The sequence below is a fragment of the Mauremys mutica genome, chromosome 4 (assembly GCF_020497125.1).
Source record: "Mauremys mutica isolate MM-2020 ecotype Southern chromosome 4, ASM2049712v1, whole genome shotgun sequence".
Taxonomy (NCBI): Eukaryota; Metazoa; Chordata; order Testudines; family Geoemydidae; genus Mauremys; species Mauremys mutica.
In genome coordinates, this window is record NC_059075.1 from 84425792 (window position 1) to 84446362 (window position 20571).

General features: G+C 41.4%; 1 protein-coding gene across 1 annotated transcript in view; it reads left to right on the forward strand.

Annotated features, from left to right (window-relative positions):
• Positions 1–1360: 1360 nt before the first annotated feature.
• Positions 1361–20571, forward strand: part of NAV2 (neuron navigator 2) — a 674749-nt gene continuing 655538 nt past the window's right edge. The window contains exons 1-2 of the mRNA XM_045013837.1: positions 1361–1651; positions 6126–6724. Coding sequence (XP_044869772.1) covers positions 6650–6724 — 75 coding nt within the window. The 5' untranslated portion in view covers positions 1361–1651; positions 6126–6649. The remainder of the gene's footprint in view (positions 1652–6125; positions 6725–20571) is intronic.

Here is a 20571-nt window from a genome sequence, read left to right on the forward strand (position 1 = left end):
GGATTTTCGTGGTTAGGAACTGAACTGAGCCCCCCCCCCCATCTCACAGGGGGCCCGTGCTGCGGGAGAGTGCTGACTTTCCTTACACGCCCTGTCGAGAGGAACTCCTGCTGCCCTGCAAGCGGGAGGCGCCCCGCGGGCTCTGGGGGCGGCCAGCAGTAACTTAGGAGCCCTGCGGCGGGGCAGCGGGAGGCTTTTCCACTTAGGGGAAGTCTCAGCTGCAGCTTCTCCGCGGCGCGCGGGACTCTCCTCCCAGCAGCCCCTTCCCCGGGCCCGGCCCGGCCCGCCGCGTCCCTTCCTCCCCCGCTGCCCCTCTGCGGTCCCGACTTGAAAGTGCCTCGCGAGCCGGTGGGGTGCACAAAGCCCCCCGTCCATTGGGCGCCGCGCCCCACGTGAACACCCTGGGGTTGGCTGGCGAGGGAGGGAGGCGGTTGCTAAGGCAACGCGAGTGAGTAGCAGCACCAGCGAGTGGCGAGCAGCCCCCATCTCTCCCTTGCCCGCCCCCCCCCCACCCCGGGGGCTACATCCCCCGCGAGGAGCGGACAGCGGTGCGGGCGGCTTCTCCGGAGGAGCAGGTACCCACTGGGGCAGGCATCGCCCCGCCTCCCGAGGCATGGGGGGAGTCTCCCCGCCTTGGAGGAGGATGCGAAAGTTTTTTGGGGAGGGCTGGGGAGAGCCCCAGGCGGGAGCGGGGCGGTGTTTCTCTTGCCAGAAGATGCACAGCTCAGGGGAAATCTAACCCGCCTGTCGCCCTCCTGCGAGACGGGGCAGAGGGGACCTACCCTCCCTCCCCAAATATGCTTCCTCCAAGAAAAGCATCAGAGAGGAAATCCCTACCCCTCCTTTAGGAGCCCGCGAAAGAGACCAAAGGGGAATCAAAGGGACCCCCAGCTGCCCCTCCCATAAAGATTACAGGCGAAATTACTTCTTCCCCCAACTGCCCCTGCTAGAAGGCGCAAAGGGAAAATCTGCCCCGACAGATTCCCCGATACCCCTCCCACACAGATCAGAGGGGACCCCCCATGCCTGCTGTAAGGAGGTGCAGTGGGAAATCTGCCCCTTGCAGAGGAAAAGGTTATAGGGAGACCCTCCTTCCCCACTCCACGAATAGGGTGTGTTCCTCCCTGCCCCTTGCACAGGAGGCACTAGGGGGACCTACTACGTGAAGGGGTCCGGGTAGGTCCAAATGACTGACTCGGAAGGGGGAAGACACCGCCCCTCGCTGCCAGCAGCTGGGGCTGATCCCTGAATGAAAAGGGCAACAGCAGCCACTCAGCCTGAGTGCACCGACAGAGGCTCCTCGGAGAGCAGGCGGCTGCAGCTGATTCCCCAAACAGCCGGTGCAGCGGGTGAGCGAGAGGGGCTTATGCGCTGTAGATCAGGAGCTGCTGAACTGAGAGCAGAACAGTAGCAGCCTGGCTGCATCTTCATCCCAGGCACTCAGCAGATCAGTCATTTCTTGGATTCCCTTTGCCTTTCCTTCCTTTTGCTCAAAGCCAGAGGTGGGGCGACTAGCTCCTCTTTGCTTTCCTCTGTTGGCGCAAGAAGACTAATTACAAATGCTATATTGGTAATGAGTTAATTAGATCGTTTGAAAGGCTGGATGTATTCATGCGTCTGAAGCTTTAACTTCTGCTGGAAAATTAAACAGGTCTGAGTTTTTAATTTCTGATTTGTAGCCATTCCTGTACTGTTGCTACTGCTGTTTCTTTACTAGTTGCACATTTGCAAAGAGCACCTTAAAAGAAAGCAGTTAAAAATCTAGATTCCCCCTTCTCCTCCCCTCTTTTTTTGTTTTTGTTTTTTTTTTGCGTGGGGAGGAGGGTTGAGGTGCTGTTGAGTATTTTGTAAAGAGAGTGTTCAAAGGAACATATGGCTTGGATAGTCTTGCTAGGATAGCAGTTCACTCATTGACAAAGAGAGAGGTTCTCTTTTCTTATTTAGAATGGTTTTGCGTTCAAGAATTATTTTGTTTTGTTAAGATTATGCAGTGTTGAGGTCTGTGCCATCAGAAAACAATATGTGCTGGAGAGAAGCATCCCAGTACAAACAAAAGATTTTATTTTATGGTATATGAATAACCAAGAGCAATTTCCTACCTTTTTTTTTTTTTCTGGAAAGCTACTTTAGGATGGCAGCCCATGGCTATATTTTTGTTTTTATAAAGGAATTGAGGTTTGTTTGGACATTGTAAGTTACTGTAACTTGTAAGGTTATTTGTTTTTAAGTAAAGGGGAATGTTTGTGTTTTGCTTAGGTGAAACAATTATTAACTTATTGTTTGGCTATTATTTGTTTGTAGGCCCTGATCTTGCAACTGTATCCTCAGGTATGACCTCCTGTGCCTGTGTGCAGCCCTGCTGAAGTCAGTAAGCTGTGCAGGAGCACAGCGGCCCACCTGCACAGATCCAGTTGCAGGACTGGGGCCTCTAGATTCCAATCCTGCAAAGATATAGTCTCATTGAAGTTCATTGGGGGCTCATCAAAAGGCTTAAAATTAAGCCTATGGGTAAATCTTTGCAGGACTGGGGCTTTAGGTTGTAAACTCTTAAAAGTAGCGGTCGTGTCTCTGTATCTGTTTACAGCACATAACACAATGGGATCCCAATGCTAACTGAGGCTTTTGAGTGTTATTAAATAGTGATCTTCAGTGATGTGGCACTATATTAGCTTTAAAATTGTTGACTGTTCTGTGATGTCTCAAATTCATGTTTTTTCAATAACCAAGAATTAACTCCACTTCATCATAATAGACTCTGGTTTAAAATATATTTATTTGTTCTGTTTTTACACTACCAGCTAAATTAACATTTTACAGCTTTGGGATTAGCTTTTGGGTTGTGAAAGGAGAGAGGAAACCTCCTTAGTTTTTGTTGGGAGGGAAGAGGGAAGTGAAACTGAACCACCAATTATTTGAAATGTTCAAATTGTTCAAATCTTCAAGCACCAGGATTTCTATTCTCTTGTATTAATATTTTTTAAAGGAAAACAGTTGTAATAATAAAAAAAAATCTTAAGTGCAGCTGGATGCAAATTAACATCAACACAAAGGGTTGGAAACATGACCTTAAGGGGGCGTTCACTATATGTCCACAGGAAATATGAATGCCAATGAAATTGTAATGTGGTCCCATGGATTCCGCCTGAGCTGGTGCTGAGATGGTTAAAAACTAAAAGTTGGAATATAAAGAATTTTTGAGAGACTGTGTGCTTTTTATGGTTCAGAGGACCTTTCATGCAGGGAGACATTGTCCTTACTTGCACTGGTTATGTCATGCTCTCGCGGCATAACATGATATGACTGATGCAGTCTCATGTGCCACATCACAGTGAAATCATTGGAGGAAGAAAAGTTTCCAGCGCTGTTATTTAAGGATATTTGTAAAAGTATTTCTTGTGTGTACTGCTATTGTTGAGATTAAAGATGATGTATAGGCTTTTAGTTACATGCACAACTCCCATTGATAACAATAGGAGTGCTGCCACAGATCAGGAAGACTCTGCAGCTCAGAGCTGAAGTTAGAAACCCCTCACTACCTTTATATGAAATGAGTTTGGTGGTCTCAGATGATTTCCTAGTGATTGAGTATAAAGGCATCAACACAAGTGCGTTAATAGGCACTCCTTTGTGTGCAATCTCAACAGAGGGCAATGGCTGAATGGCCCATAGAAAGTGAGCTAATCACTCATGCTTAGAGGTGGTCCCTTCAAAATAGTGTGGAGGGACATGAGTGTCTGGGGCTTTACTTGCATTGCTTGTGCTATTGGATTTTCTTTGGATCAATGGGGCAGGAGGCCCTTACTCTCTAGGAAGACAATTTTGCCCCTTTTGTGAGTACTAATTCACTTAGAAAAACCAGCCAACCGACAAAACACCATTACCTGAATCCAGAGGCTTTACAATGCAGATGGTCAAATACATTTAGGGCTGAAACTTTGCAGTAGGCTGGGGTTTCAACCCAGAAGTCAAAATCATACCAAATTTAAGAGAGAGACAAGTCTGTTTAATATGATTTTGTAGTACACAAAATAGAGAATTATTGATTTTGGGGGGGGGGGGGAGGGCGGAGGAGGGAATCCCTGCTCCTCAATAACTTAGAGTGTTAGCGCTTGTTATGAATTTGTACAGTGCCTTACACAATGACTGGGGCTCCCAAGCAACACGAATAAATAATATCTCCTCTTTAGTTAAAGTGAATAGTAAAACTCCCATTGACTTAAATGGAAGTAGGGTTCAGCCTTTTTGTCATATTATAGACCAGATTTAATAAATGCACTCCCTCTTGTTCCCTCTTTATGGAAACCTCAGCAGATCCTGGCCCTACTTAAAAATTTAACCTGGGAAGTGATATGTCTGTCACTATCACTTGATTTTACTGTATGAAAAAGTAATATTTTAAAATTAGCTGAGGTGCTAAACTATTAAAAGAGACTTCAGACTGTGAACAGTTTCTCTCTTAAAGTAATTATATAGGCTGTTCTTTTATGTGCTTAAATAGAGGCCTCCACCTGAGAGGTGGTCAGTACTAAAACTTCCACTGAATTAAAAGGAAGTTATGGGTGCTTAGCACCGCTCAGGGTCAGATACTATACCACGGAGTCCAGATAGTTATGGTCCAATAGACCATAATATCCCAGCAGACTTCTGGTTTGAAATTTAAAAATTAAAAAACATACCGGTACCTTGTACATTCACTAACAAACATTTTCCTAGAACTTAATATTATGGTTTCTCCTAGGCAAAAGGAGACTCTTTCTCCATCACAGCAATTATAATGACTGGAGTTCATGCTAGTGCCACCTTGAGGTTGTGGAAGTAGCATATGAGCAAAGCATTTTTTTGTGAGACTGATCTTTCTCCTGAATTTAGTGGAAGTTTGAGTCCATTTGTGTTCTTTGGTGGCTCAATTGCTAGTCTAGTGATTGGCATCACCTATTAGCTACTGAAAATTCCTTCAATTCGGTGTTTTATAACATTACCTTCAATCACTGATCTGTGGTTTACCACATTTGGGGCAGGGATTTTTTTGTAATGTTTTATGTGAAGGAGAACCAAATCCTCTGTTGTTCTCAGGAGGTATGGAATGGACAGCAGCAGTGTTAGCTTCACCAGAATGCCTTTTGTGCCTTATGGGCAGGGATCACCACTAGGGCTCTAAGGGCAGTTCAATCACCAATCTAGGTTCAGTCCTTGATATTTGTATTGAGACTGCCAAGGAGTTCTGTTTGCAGTGTAGGTCTGTGTGATGTGGATGCTCTTCTACTTGGAACTGGATTGACAGCACCAAATTCATTTCAAGTTCATATTCAGATCGCTGAACAGCTATTAGTTGGTTATTGCTCTCTCCCAAGATTTACTTGGGATGGATACAAATTGGTGATGTCAGTGAGCCACACAGATATATTTTTGTGAGTTAAGGCATGAGTCTACAAACACTTATTACCAGAACTAGTTCTCACTGACATGAGTGGCCTACTGATTTTGCTGGGCACTTCATGCATGCACTGATCCTAATGGTACAGGGACAGAAATAAGGCTTTCTATCTTCAGAGGTGAGGGTTCAGTCCCCTGTAACTTGCACTACCCTACTGTCATGGTCTTGTGCCTTCATCCTTCCCCATTCCCACAGGATCACCCCTGCCACACTCCTTTCTGCTTGTGATCCACCTTTCTTCCTCTGACCTGCCCTCTCCTCCCGCCCCCCATCCTTACCCATGGACTTCTGTGGGGATGGCACAAAATTGTTGTTGAACTTGGTGAAGAGGCTCTCTGTGCAAAGAACCATAGGCCACTAATGAATCTGGCTTTAGGTCCAGTAGTAAGAGTATGAAGGATTTGGCCTAGAGTTAGTTTTTCTAGTTATCAGTAGGTTAAGTACCTAGATACTATGACAGGCACCGTAGGAATACCGTAGACAACTAGTGATTCTTAATACAACAAGCCCCAAAGGCATTAAATAGGCATTAATGTTTGTAAAGAACTTTGAGGTGCTCAGATGAAGTGGTTATGTATGTACAAAATACTATGATTACACCTCAATTTTGACTTTGCAGCTCCTGGTGTGACTAAAGAACATCAGTAGCTATATGTTTATCACATGGGTAAAATATGATTTCTTCTTTTAGGCATTTGTTTGAATATGTGGAAGAAGATGACAACTGTGCATGGATGATTTGATGTAATTAACACCTGCAAGATTTGCAAAAGGCAGATATCATTGTGAAGCATTTACAGTGATTTATGGGAGGAAGGTGGTCCAAGAGAGGGATGCTGATGATATCAACACAGTGGATTAAATGTACATTTATACCTTTATTGACATATGAATTATCCATGCTAAAAATGCAATGAAAAGGGTGCTGATGGAGCAATAATGTGGTACAAACTACTGGATATGGATTCAGCTCTGCCATCCCTCTATAAGGCACATCAATGGAATTCTACATCTGAGCTAAAATAGGATGTTTAGGTTCTCAGAATGCCTGCTTGTTAAGATAATGAGCAGTGATGGCAAACAACATTTTTGAAAGGATAAGAAACGGGGAAGAGATTTAAAGGAATTCTCTTGTTTTTTTTCCATTGGTATTTGTCATACTGTGGATTTTGAGGGAACGCTTAAGGAGACTCAAGGAATATTTCTAACTGGGAAATGGAACCTGGATCTGAATCTAGTCAACATCAGAAAAGAAAGCCTGTGACGCATGGACTGGAAGATCAAAAAAGGGTAGGTGACAAGACTTCACCAGTGGCATTTTGTGCTTAAATTGCTGGGCATGATTCAGGGAGCTCAAGTGCAATTTATAATTTTTGTATCCATTGTTACTGTTTTCCATTGTTTAGCCAGCTGTGGGCAAGCTCTGAGTATAAAGGTTCTGGCTTTTCTGGACTTGTTGCTGCATGAGGAGTAAAGGGCTGAAAAAGATCCTCAGGTCTTTATTTCATTCATTGTGTCCCATCTTCCCTTATTCATGCATAAGGGGGGAGGGGAAGCTTTTTATTAAGAGACTGCTATCCTGGGGTGGTTGATAGTATAAATGAGATATGGTGACACCTGCTTTATTAAGTCAGGCTGATTTATTGTATTGGTTTGTTTTTTACTTTTACAATTTACCTTTAAATGGCTATAACTCTTCAGGCTCTCTTGTGATTTTGGCCACTGAACCGAAAGATTCTGAAGATTATTATACTGTTTTCTGCCTGTCATTATGAGACCAACATGATTTTTATAATGTACAATAGATTTCAGTCAACTGACATCATTTTGATGAAAAACACCACAACAATATGTAACTAATGTTGACCAGCAGTTCTCTAGCTCATACTGGTGTGTTTCTTGAAATGTGTGAGTTAAGGTAGCATTGCATTATTTAATAATTTGAATAGCTACTGCATATTAAATACACCTAAACAAAACCACCATCTCTGGCAAACTGATAGTCTGGGAGCAACTGGGGGTTTCAAGTTGTTGTGTCAAGACAACAAGAAGTTAAACAATTGTTAAACTTGACAAGTCTGCTGTATAAATCATTTTACATTTTCTGATGAGGATTTGGTTGGTGAAAGAAAATATTATGTATTCTGGTTTCTGTGGGGAGCTCTTTCAGCATTGCTTTAACATGACTTTTTTTAATGTATGCTGAAATATGAGAGCTGAAAACTGACCAACTATTTTGCCATTTCAACAAGGCCAACTGATTTGGGGCAGAGCCGGTGTATTCTTTTACTGGGTCTGTCAAAGAATAATAAAAGTGATTTATTTGTTTTTTTAGAAATCAAGCCAGGCCAAGAAGCATTCAGAAACTAGATAAAAATGCATCTCCTTGTGTTAGCCAGAAATAACACATTTAAGAAACCCAGAAGAAGCCTTGAATAGATTTTAATGCACTCAGTTCGATCTATTAACTGTAAAGCTGACAAGATCCTCCCTCTCCTATTTTCAAGGAAGCATTCTGGGACTGAGATAAATCAATAAGGGTTGAAAGAAAATCCCTCTCTTGACTTCGTTTCTAGGAGGCTGTTAATATCTTTTAAAATGTACATCAGTGCTGTATACAAGCCCTAATGGGGAAACATTTGGGACCTATAACACAAAGGTATATTCTAATTGTTCTGTTACACCAAAATTAATAAGCAGTTATGATTGTCTTCGCTGATAGGTATAGAAGCCTACATCTCCCATCTGTTCTTGGTGCTGGGTGTTTGGTGCACATGTAATATGGGGCTTCTGAAAATATAATATAACCCCAAGTGAGGCTCAGTGGCAGCTGGGATAACATCAATTGGTCATGCTTAGCTGACATTCATTTTAACTTGAACTCTAGCCGTCATGGAGATTATTAAATTTATAATGATATATGTAAGATCCATTTTAATGACTCTTCATGCTTGGGTGATCTCTCTCTCTCTCTCTCTCTCTCTCTCTCTCTCCTGTTTGCAAAACAAGTCTTAATAGAGTATTAAATTCATTTCCTATTGAATTTTCTAGGGCAAGATTACTTACAAAAACTTTGCTCAGATTTGTTTACTGAGAGAGAATCTGGAATCTTTCTGTTGTGGATGTGAATAAAAATATTCTCCCATGCAATTTCTCATGTATGGTAAATCCAGAATCCTTGAACATGTGGCTTAGAATATAGTGCATTTGATCAAGGAGCATTGAAAATTAGACTTGTACAGTACAGATTTGATCATTAAAATCAGGCAGGAATAGGAAAAAATAAAGCCAAACTCATTTTAAATCAGGATAATCGTATACTCTCCTGTCTTTGAAACGCTGAATTTTTATCAGCACTAAAAGATGACATCCTTTTTAGCAGTCTTCAGACAACAATGGGAAACCTATCAATGTGTATATGTTTATCAAGTCTTTTGGATGACCTATATTGCCCAAGCAAAATGAGGAACATTGAAGACTAGGCTTGAATTTGTTTTTATTTCCTTTCTGCTTTTTTTTTTTTTGTAGCCAAATTATTGGGCATCTAATTTTATTAGAGTGCTTAGCCCATTTCTCAGTTTGCTGTCTTCTATTTGTTTTTTGTTTTGGATTAATCTTCCAAAAGTCATAAAAATCTGGGTGCTGTCCCAGTCCCCATTCAATTTGATGGGAGCAGGTTCTTTTCAATTGTCAATTTATTAGCTTCCCAGACAAAATTACAATGGGATTGATGCTAATAACGTTCAGAGTCACACTGGATTTAGCCACAACACTTTCATTGGCTTTAGTGAGAATTAGATAGCTAAATCCCATGTAACTCTTAAATTAAGGGTAAAAGAGGTTTTTAAAGCTGATCCAATCTTTACTCATGTGCCAGTGGAACTATTTGTGTGAGCAGGATTTGGTCCTCTTTATGACCAAAACAAACGCTTTACACTGGGAGTAGCAGTAGCAGTGGTACAGCTCTGTTTTTAAGTTTGTTTGCAGGTTATTGGTTTGATACCAATTTCAGATGTCCGTGTATCCATCATTAAATTGAGAGTTGATCTTTTCTGAAGAAGGTGCTGTGTAGAAATCACTATAGAGCAAGTACCCCTCAGCAATTTTTAATCTAGTTAGGTAAATATTGTTTAGTTCAATAATAATCCATTTAACCAGTACAGATGGAAGGCATTAATTTTCTGTGACAAAACTATTGATCAGTGAAGGGGAATGTCTCTTGGATTGATTTCTTCCTCTCCTGAGTTCTCATTCAGATTTAGTAGCTTTTTGTTCTGACAAATATGGAATATTGTAAATAAGCGTGAGTTTCCAGTATACCTTGCAATGGTGACAAAGGAGTGGTTTCTCTGAAACTTTTACATTTCTTCTATCTGTGAATAAATGGACCATGATTCGATGATTAAAACTGATTAACTTTATTGCCAATCATCAATTTAATTCAAACTTGAAAAATAAATTGAAGATTTTTCCCTACTTGTATGTATGCTCCAATTTGACTCAGAAATCAGCTGCTTACTTTGGTAAAGCACGTTGTCTAATAAAAACCCAGACTCGTTTAGTTATTTTACTTACAAGAAAATTTTCCTTCTCATCCTTACTTTTGATTGAATGAATATATAAGAACTGCAGGGGTAAACAAGCCCTTAGTTAGTTTAAGTCTACATTTAAAAGCAGGCTTGAAATATTGTGATAGATTTGATGCATAGCTTTCCTCTCAGTTCTTCTTCTTATGCATTTTTCATGATTGCATGGCTGGTTTCATATGGTATAGGGTTTTTATGCATATTTTTTTTTCACACCGTGGGTTGTTACATCTGTATTATCAAGCAAACCTGTGGTACATTACCACTACCTTACCATCAGTTAAAGCTAGTTTCATTAATAGGTATTAATTTATAGCTTGAATGCTTTAAGGTGTGGTTAGATCTGTTGGGTGGTGGATGAATGTCAAGTTTATACAATGTTTTTTGTTTTTTTGTTTTTTTTTTAATGCTGAGGTCTTAAATTACTTTGCGAATACTGCAAAGCTGAGCCAGTATGCAAGCACTGAAAGTGTAGCCACTTCTCAAGTGCAGCAAGAGTTGCTTTTATGCAAAAGCAGAAAGCTGTTGTGTGGTGTGCTAGTGCAACCAGTCTGTCTTATTGTGGTTCTACTGGAAAATGGACCAGGTAGAAATCCATCCAGCAAGATACAGGTTGGCTGCGCGTGCGCGCACACACACACACACAACACCTGGGTTCTGGAGGCTGTTTAATCAAGATATGCACCTTTATCCTCTGCTTTTGGCCTGTTTCTGTCCTAGTAAAATAAGTAGCAAAACACATGAACTCGGTGCAGAATTGGAAGTTTACTTTCCAAAATTACCACAACAGATTTCTAATCTCAAGTAGCCTGTAAAACAGGGTTTCTATTTTATTAAGGATCCAGTCACGCAACCTTACATTGTGTGAGAGAAGACAACTCAGATGAGTTAGGGTCAGGCTTTTAATTTTTCCTGGATGAAAAAATCCATGTTTAACATTGTATGTGTTAATGATAAGATGCCATGTTTCTGTTATAGCAGTTGACCAATTTCAACATTTGTGTTTTTTGCTTTGGAAAAGAATAGGCTGAATCCTCACCTGGTGTATAATCTCATATCTTTAATGCGATACAATGGACTATGCCAGTTTATACCAACAGAGGATCAGGGCCTTTCCTGTTTAAAAACAGTTAAAGTAGGATTTGATGTGCTTGAGAAGTACATTGTTCAATCTTGTCTATGCTGAAGTCAGAATGGAACGCTCTCAGTTCAATATTTTTTTTCTTCCAATAATTATCTGTAAAGTAAAAGGAGCTTTTTGTGTTCTGCTTTCTTTTTCTTTCTCAGATTCAGACTTGGTTAGCTTGATTGTTACTTGTACATTCTGTTGCTTTTAAGTGAATAATGCATGTATAACAGTGTCTCTTACTTTAATGCTCGTGCATCAAAGTGAAGCTTAATATTCAAACTTTTATGAGCAGCGTACCTACCTCTCAGGGTATCAGAAAAGTGGTTCAATATCCAGAAATTCTTTCCCTTATCAAGGAGATGACCTAGAATTTTAGGTTAGGATTTTCAAAAGCACCCAAGTGACTTCCCACTGATTACAATGAGATGTGTGATCCTAAATCACTTAGGTGCTGTTTGAAAAACCTCAAGAATAAGGGTAGGATTAATAGCCAGGTCACCAGTAATCTGCATATGCTGGTGGTTCAAAGCCTACATCAGAAGACACTGAAGAGTTTTGCAGAGAAAGAGAGGGATTAATAGACAAAGGCTAGTTAACTGTAGTTAAGTACTAAAGAAATAATAAAACAAGCATGAAACATGACATTACATGCCGTAGTACTCTAAATAGCTTCATGTAAGCAGCTGTAATATCTTTTATTTAATATGGCTTAATGCACAATTCTAGCAGACTGTCCAGTTGTGGATCTTTATCTTCACTGAAGTCCAGGGCGCAGGGGAGAAATTGTGATATGCTCTCAGACTAGACTGATTTTAATCAGAAGACGACGTGGGGGAGGGGGAATTCTCCCATTGGTTTGATTCCAAAAACCTTAGCATGCCACAGGAAATGTATCTCTTGGGAAGAAACTGACACAGTGCAGAGATACAAATGCAGCTTTAAATGAAACTGTACAAAATGAGAAAAAAATAATTTAGGCATGAATGTACTGGTCCTGAGGATGCTCAGCACTATGAAGTCATGGAACTAAGGCTCTTAAGCAAATCATGCGATCAGCCTCTAAATCAGTTTTTACCATGAGGTTATCCATAAGAGCTCTTCTGCTCATGAATGTTTGTCTGTATAATGTGTAGACAGCTGGATTTCCTTCTCTCCTTTTGGAAGATTAAGGATGTATTGTAGGATTTGCCATAGTAGATCTGACTGATGGTCCTCTGGTCTGGTATACTGCCTGTGGCCGTGATCAATATCTGATACTTCAGAGGAAGGTGGTTTGGGGGGAGGGGGGGCAGAAAAAACAACCAACAACTTAATGTACCCAGCCAGTTGTGTTGTATGTGGAGAAGAATATTCTTTTTATCTTGCAGTTGTGAATATTAATAGTCACAAAATTATCTAGCCCATCTCAAAATCTGATTCTGTGAGATTCAGCCTGTGGCAAGCGATACTCTGTAAAATACCATTTCCTTTGCCACATTAAAAGTGAGTTTTTCAGGGCATGCCTGTGCTATGGGTGCTACAGCAGCACAGATGTAGCTTCCTATATCAAGAGAGAAGGGGTTTTTATGTCACTGTAGGTAAGCCACCTGTGCAAGTGGTTGATAGCGGAATTCTTCCATTGACTTAGCCTTTTCTGTACTGGATACTCCTGGGGGAATTCTGTGCCAAAAAAGTTAAATCCTGTGCACAATATTTTAAAATTCTGCATATTTTATTTGACAAAATTACTTCAATTGTTTTGAATTTATTTCAAAATATCTGCCAGCCAGTATGTCTGTAACAATATGGACAACAAAAAAAGATTCAGGAAATGATGTGAGGTTTGTTTCTGGACAAATCAATTCTTTACTAGGCATATTAATACAGAACTTTGAGTAATTCATTTAAACTACAATACAGAAAGGGATTTCCTGCACCCCTCAGTGCAAAGCTTTGGGGGAGTCAAGGGTAATGGACTAATGGAGGAGCTGAGGGAGAGGGAAATAATTGCTGGGAAAGAACCTGGAGGGTTGTTGGGTGGGGTGGGAGAAGTATGGCACAGGTTATTTTGGGATGGTGATGGACTGTTAGGGAGTTGGGAAGTCTCTCCTATGCAGACCTTGGCTGACCCCTAGCTTCCCATTCAGTCAAGCAAATCTCCATCCCGTCCCCACCCCAGTCTATCACCCCACTAGCCCTTCTGAATCCTCATCTGTGACCCCCCAGCAGATCCCTGTGCCCTGCTCTGTCCATCTCTTTCCCCCTCCCCCCATCCTGTGGCTCCTCACCTGGCCCCGCAGGCAGCATGCTGTGAAGAACGCACCCGCTCCTCCTCCCTTTCCCCTCTCCTCAGCTTCCTGCTCCTATCCTACCCCGCTTGCCCTCTGTTTTGGTGCCTCAGCAACCCCTGCTGAGAGTAAGTGCAGTGTCTCCCCAGCAGAATGTATTTTCTCTGGAAGGAAAAAAAAAAAACCTGCCGGGGAGGAGCATGAATTCTGCACATGTGCAGTGGCACAGAATTCCCCTGGGAGTAACTAGAGGCTAGGTTGGTTTAACAACATCACTCATGGGTTGTTAAAAAAAAAAAATCACACTCCTGAGTGATCTAAATTTTAGGTAGAATAGGGCTAAATAGTGAAGTGAAAGGTCTATGATTGGAATCAGAGGTGCAACTGTTTCTGATTTTTTAATGTGCTTTTAATTACCGTAGAACTGAGACATAACATTCATTGTTTCTCCGGGTGTGTGTGTGGTTTTTTAAATTTTTTTTTAAGACCTCTATAGCTTGATTTCTCCCCCCTCACTCCCCAATGAACAACAAGACGCTGTGTGTAATCCACCCTGGCACCCTTCAGGTTCATCTTGCGTTGTGCCCTTGCAGACTGCAGACAGTTTCCTCACTGCAGAGGAGTATACTCTCTCTTTAACTGAGTGTTTAAACTTACTACCTCACTCCTGCTTCAGACTGCTATAAGGTTAGAGTTTGGTTCACTTCACTTCTTTCTGAGGTACTGACCATGATTGTCCCCCATTAAGGGTCTAATCTGGGACATCCTGTGGTTAGTCACTTGTGTAAATAAGGGTTTCCTGGATCAAGCCCTAGCAACCTGCCACTTCCAGGTATTGGGAACAAAAGCATAGGCTAGGAAAAAGAGAGAGACTACAAAATAAGAATTATGTATATAAACACATCTAGTGATAGAGAAAGCATGGCTAATTGAGTACAAAGCTTGTGTTATAAAGTATGGAATATTACCCTCATAACAAATTATTTGTTCTTGGCCTAAAAGCCATAAAGGCTTTTCCCCACTTATCAGTTTGCAACATATTATTGGATGCATGGTGTGTGTCATGTAAGCGTGTCATTTCCCAGTAATGAAACATCTCTCCCATCCTTCCTCTCATGTCAGTGAAGCTTGTGTTGATTATAGCCACCTTTTTGAACAGAAATAAAAAATATTTTCCCAGTTCAGTGCCCCCTTGTTTGGTATGCAGTAAAATGTTTGTTTGCTGTGCCATTTAAAAAATAAACATGCTCTCTGATGCACAATGTAAGAGCCTGATACTGTCCTGCAGCCCTTACTCATGCAAGCAGTCCAACTTAAGTCAGTGGGACTCCCTGTGTAAGTAAGGATTACAGAACTGAGCCCTAATTATTGTTTCCTATTGTCTGCTAGCTTTTTGTTTCCTTTTCTATTCTAATGTTGACCTAAATGGAGACTTTTTTCATTTATCAAATTATTTTTCTTTCTACTGTCTAATTGTGACTCTCAGATGTTACACATAACTCCATTACTGCGTTGATTTCCTTTGCACCTCTTTGAAGAGTACTGCCATTATCATGCAAATGGATACCCTCTGGCTGCAAGCAAATAGTCCTATACTATAACATATAGACCGTAATATTAAATTCCTCAAGATTTAGATAATGCAATTCATATTGGGCAGCTAGACACCAACTGTCTGTGTCTCTGCCTTGAAATCTGTTTGATATCCCTGATGTCCCTCATGTGGTTTGATATTCCTGGGAAGGGGGGAAATAGCCTCTGAGGAGATGATTATTTCCAGGGCATGCTGCACAGCTCATTTTCAAGGCCTTTTTGGGAAGGAAGGGGCACACTGGGAACATTGGGGGGGTTTATTTTTAGGGCCTGGGTGGCTAACTTTTTTCTCTTTGGCAGGCTATCTTCTAGTTTGGGGGAGGCTGGGTTTATTCTGATTGCATTTTTATCCTATGCTCAAGTCACCTAGAGTACTGAATCAGCGCTTCCTAATGTAGCATATAAATTCAAACAAACTACAGTTGTACATTAAACCTTTATTACTGGTTTTACAGTAATGAGACTCAGTGTGTCTTTGGCATTTATAAACATCCTTGTTGTAACATGCATCTTGTTACACTGTAAAACATAGAGTAGGTTGCTGCATGCAGATGAAAATATGCAGCAAGGGCTGTGAGAAAAGAAACTATATATACAATAGGGAGGTATAAATATAATTTTAAATTCTAGCTTCTGTCATAATTGCTAGAAGGGGTATATGGGCTGTTGCAGAAATCTGTGATTAAACAAAGGTTATTACAGATATGTCGTACTACTTTTATCCACCAAAGGCTGCTCAAGGTTTCACTAGTTTAATTTTGAAGTAACTCACTGGAGAGGCTGCAGATTTATACTGGAGTAAGGGAAAACAGAGGTCTGCCTTATCCCTTCCCTCTCCCTCCCCCCCCTCCCCCCCAGATTTATATGTAAAGCAGCACCATCTCCACCATCCTCTCCTTGGCCCTTGCAGAATTTGGTCAGGAAGGATAATGCAACCTAGAGCTGTATTACCTTTTTTCTGCAGCACTTTTCCCTCAAGCCAGGTCTCCCAAAGTAGGTCACTGCTGAGAGCCAATGAACCTGATGAGAGAACCACCAGCACCAAGCCACCATAGAGACCTGGGACCTCTTGTGATATTCCCCCCAGAGCTCCTCAGGTTTCTGGGAATCAGGTTTGTATGGGTGGGGCTTACAATATATTTTCCATAAGGGAAGCCCCTATTCTCCAATGATGAGGGAACTTAATAAGGGGAATCTTCACTTAAATTTCCTTCAGAGATCCCTTTTACTGTTATTTCTGAGGGAAGAGATGAAATTGGCCCTGTGCTTGTGGCATTAAGAAAATGGCATAGTACTGAGGTTGTGGCTGACAGGATATGATGCTTAGATATCTCTTGATGCTATTGTATATCAATGCTGATAATGGCATACTCTGGTGTGTGCAGCTTTTTTTCCCAGACCTTGCCACTAAAAGAGGAATTGCATTAAGGAAAAAATGCTTCCAGAATATCACACTGTACTAAGTTGCCTAATCCATGATGAGTTTTAGCAAAGTATTTATTGTGTGTCTCATTCACAGGTAGACATGGGTAGAAATCAAAGTGTTGTAAACATTCAGCTCACTCTAGGCTTAATTATTTAAATAAATCTGCTTTTAAAGGTTTCACAATTCTTTATTGTGATGACAGCAAGGACTCTGAGATTTTCACCAAAATGGAGGGTATGTTTGGGGTAAACAATGTACCTCTGAAGACTTAAACAGATGGCTAGAGTTGCCTCTGTTATCTTGATGTATCTACATCTTAATCTGCCATGCAAATGTCTCCTGTTTCTACACTGCATTCCCCCCTCAAACACCAGTATATAATTGACTCTACCACATTTGTGAACACTGCGTCAGATTCAGTATTGTGATAATCCTCTTCCTTATGGATTAGGAAGATTCTACTTCTGAATGTCCTTTTAGGGGAAGGATCTAAATGCTAAATTTGCAAGTAACTCTAGCAGCTGATTCTGCATTCAGACGAACTTCTCACACTTTTTTTTTTTTCTCTCCTGTGTTAAAGTTTTGCTAGGAAAGGTTTGACTAGATGAAACAACATCTGCTGCAGAATCAACCAATGCTAAAGGAACAATAAACCAACCAAACATTAATGCAAAAATGGTCTGAGTTCTTTCTAGTCCAGGGGTTCTCAAACTTCATTGCACTCTTCTGACAATAAAAATTACTATACGACACCAGGAGAGGGGACTGAGGCCTGAGCCTGCCCCAACTTCGCCAGGCTGGGCAGAGGGGGTGGGGGGAACAAAGCTCAATGGCTTCAGCCCCAGGCCGGGGGCCCTACCGCCCAAGGGCTTCAGCTTCAGCCTTGGGCCCCAGAAAGTCTAAGCCAGCCCTGATGATCCCTTTAAAACAGCATTGTGACCCACTTTGGGGTCCTTATCCACAGTTTGAGAACCGCTGTTCTAATCTATATAGGAATTTGGGACCTGATTCAGCAGAGTACTTAAGAAGTCCCACTGAAATCAATGGGCGTGTGCATATGCTTGAAGTTAGACTCTCATTGACTTCAATAGTCTTTAGAGCAGGCTCTTGCACTGTGTTAATCATTGTCTCGGTACCACTTTTTCTGGGGGCTGAATTAAACTCTTCACATTTTTAGTACTAAAAAAGTAGTAGTCTGCATTGGACAGGACTCAAATACTAAAACAGTCCCTGCCCTGTAGCTTGCAGCCTACAAAACTGGACACAGTGTTAGCTGGAAAAATGATCTGCATTTGTTAAAGAGCTCAACAAGTGGTCCGAGTAACAGTGTCCTTAATTCTTTCTCCACCCTCTCCCACTCCCATATGAATCCTGTGGACACATTGGATAACAGACTAAAAAGTAACCTTTAAATAAGAACAGTTAAGTTACAACTGGAGTCCTTAGGAAGAGGTGTGCGTGCGTGACCATATGCACATGCACACCTGTCATCTAGCTGCATGAAGGGTGGAAAAAACAAGGTTTTGTTGTTTTTGTACACTGTCAATATTTGGTCCTTATCCATCCGCTGGTGTTACAGACCTGGTACAAGAGCCATTAAAGAGAAACATTAGAAAGGAGTGACTTGTGTAAATCATCTGTTAGTTATGTGAAATGGTGCTTAATGTGAATTTGGCTGCCTGCTTATGTGCCAGTAAATGCAAAATGTATCATAAATACCTCTACTGGTGTTCAATTAAAAAACCCACATTTTTCAGGTTCTGAATGTTCATTGTAGTGAGTTCCCTTATTGCAGCACCTGCATTAATATCACGTGTACTGTATTGTCACATGTGTCCCATTAGACCTCTCTGTAACATGGCTGAGGCATTTGCAAGCCTGTGGTTTCTGGTTGGTTGGATTAAAACTCATATTTGAAGGAATTTGAGTCTAAGCCTTCCAAAACCTGATAAGCATCATTTCAAAGAGTGTGCTGATTTCTAGAGCTGAAACTCAGTAGCAGCAGTATTCTGTTCTCAAAATATTTTTTTTAAAGATGCTTGAGTAAAGAAAAGGAAGATTAGCTGTAGTGTATATGTATTGGAATAAAGCTTCTTCATAAATATTTATCAACTGGAAAAAATAAGCACACAGATGTCTTCTCATTTAAACTCCAAATATGTCATGAGTATATCAGCTAGTAAGGGATGGAGATTTAGCTTCGTAGACCATGTATTTTCACACTTCTCAATGTCAGATGAGATGAATTTTCAATGCAGTACAATATGTTAAATGCTAGAGGCGTTGGGGCCTAGTGGACTGGGACTTGAGACCTGGGCTTCATTACTGACAATGGCTCTGGTCTGCTGGGTGACCTTGGATAAGTCACTTCATCTCCACACATCAGTTTCACCATCTGTAAAAAGGGGGCGTAATACTGACCTCCTTTGTAAGGCAATTTGAGATCTGCTGATGAGAGAGGTGCTATATGAGAACTAGGTATTGTTGTTAGCAAAGTGGTCAGTACCTCTGGTTTATATGTTAGCCAAAGATGGCACCTGTAGAAGCACAGGGCCCTCAAAAGCCTCACTAAGTCACTGCAACAGCACAGACTCCTAGGTTGGAATGTTGGTTCTTGCAGTACCCACTTGCTTGTTGGTAGTCTCGTATCCAGTTTTGGATTCACCTGACTCTACATAGCTTATGAAGATTAGAATTATCACAGTAAATGGTTGTACCGCTACCAGACTTTTCTGTCTATATGAACATGTTTCGTTAAAGTTGACAATATCAGGTCTCCGTGACCAGAAATACAAAAAGGAAACACATAGCCATTAAACTCTGGAACAGTATGTGAAGTGCAGAAGATTAAACAAAACACAACTTCCTCCCCATCCAGTGGCAGTGCTGAGTTTCTAAAATGTGTATGTATGTCTGTCTGTTTCTGGCAACTGACCTGATGTGTACATGTTCTGATAATAAATGTGAATTTCAGAGCTTTGCTAAAATGTAAAACAAAAAACTTGCTATTTAAGGTTCCAGTTCTATACAATACTGAGGCATAACTTCATCCCCACTACAGCCCTTTGGGCCATTCCAGTAGCACAAAAACCAGTTTACGCAATCACTTAGGAATTTTTCCTGTATAGGCGGGGGTCCCCGAGTGACTTAAAGCCAGTGTACCAGTTTCATGCCAGTTTCTAGTGTAATACTCTTGGGACATTCCTGTGCCACCTTGATCCCAGGTTGTTGGCAAAGTTCCTTGTGCCTGGCTGCTAAAGCCATAACGTAAAGCAAGGCAGAGGGCCCAGACTCTGGGTGAATATGAAGGTGACAAAGCCATGTTTGTTCCTTCCCTCCACTCCCCCGTCCCCTCACTATTGCACCAAATACCGCTTGGCTGGACAGGAGGAGCTTTACAAATACTTGGAAGTCAGTTCCTCCTGCCAAGAGTACAAGGTGAACACCACAAATGGATTGGTGGCATTAGAAATGTCTTAAAGAATGCCAGGAGCATTTCCCTACACTCCCTCCCCTGTTTAAGGTGTGTGTCTGCTGCCAGCAGCTGTTGCAGGTGGAACACAGTGCTCTTAACACAGCCTAATCAGTAAATAGTTTCTCATGGGAGTACTCCTATTGCACCATCTCCAAGATCTTGCTCCCACCATACCAACAGCAGGGAAAAGTGATAGCAGTGTATGGTTGCTCTAAGCACCTTTTACATATATTAGAACAAACCAGGAGCCGTCATCAAACCAGAAAATAACCAGCTGAAAAGGAAATAAAAATCAGCTTCCTGCAACTCTGAGAATTTAGTAAATAATCCTTTTGGCTCTGCCAGTACATCAGTGGGAAGGCACATGTACTGAACTTTGTATCCAAATAACAGTTTCTTCTTGGCAAATATTTCAAATCATTGTTCCAAAAATTAAGTGTTAAGAATATCAAATGTGAAAATCTGAGGGGGCAGCACAGCGTAAGTCTGCAGTGTGTGCAGAAGTGGGGTAGTGCTCACCTTTGCATTCCCCTGGTGTCCTAGAGCTGTGGTGAGGACCAGTCCTGGGGTGTAAGTTTGAGGATTGTTCTAATCTTGCACCAGTTGTTAACAGCCCTTACCGTTGCCATTCCATCCCCTCACAGCTATCTTGCCCATGCCC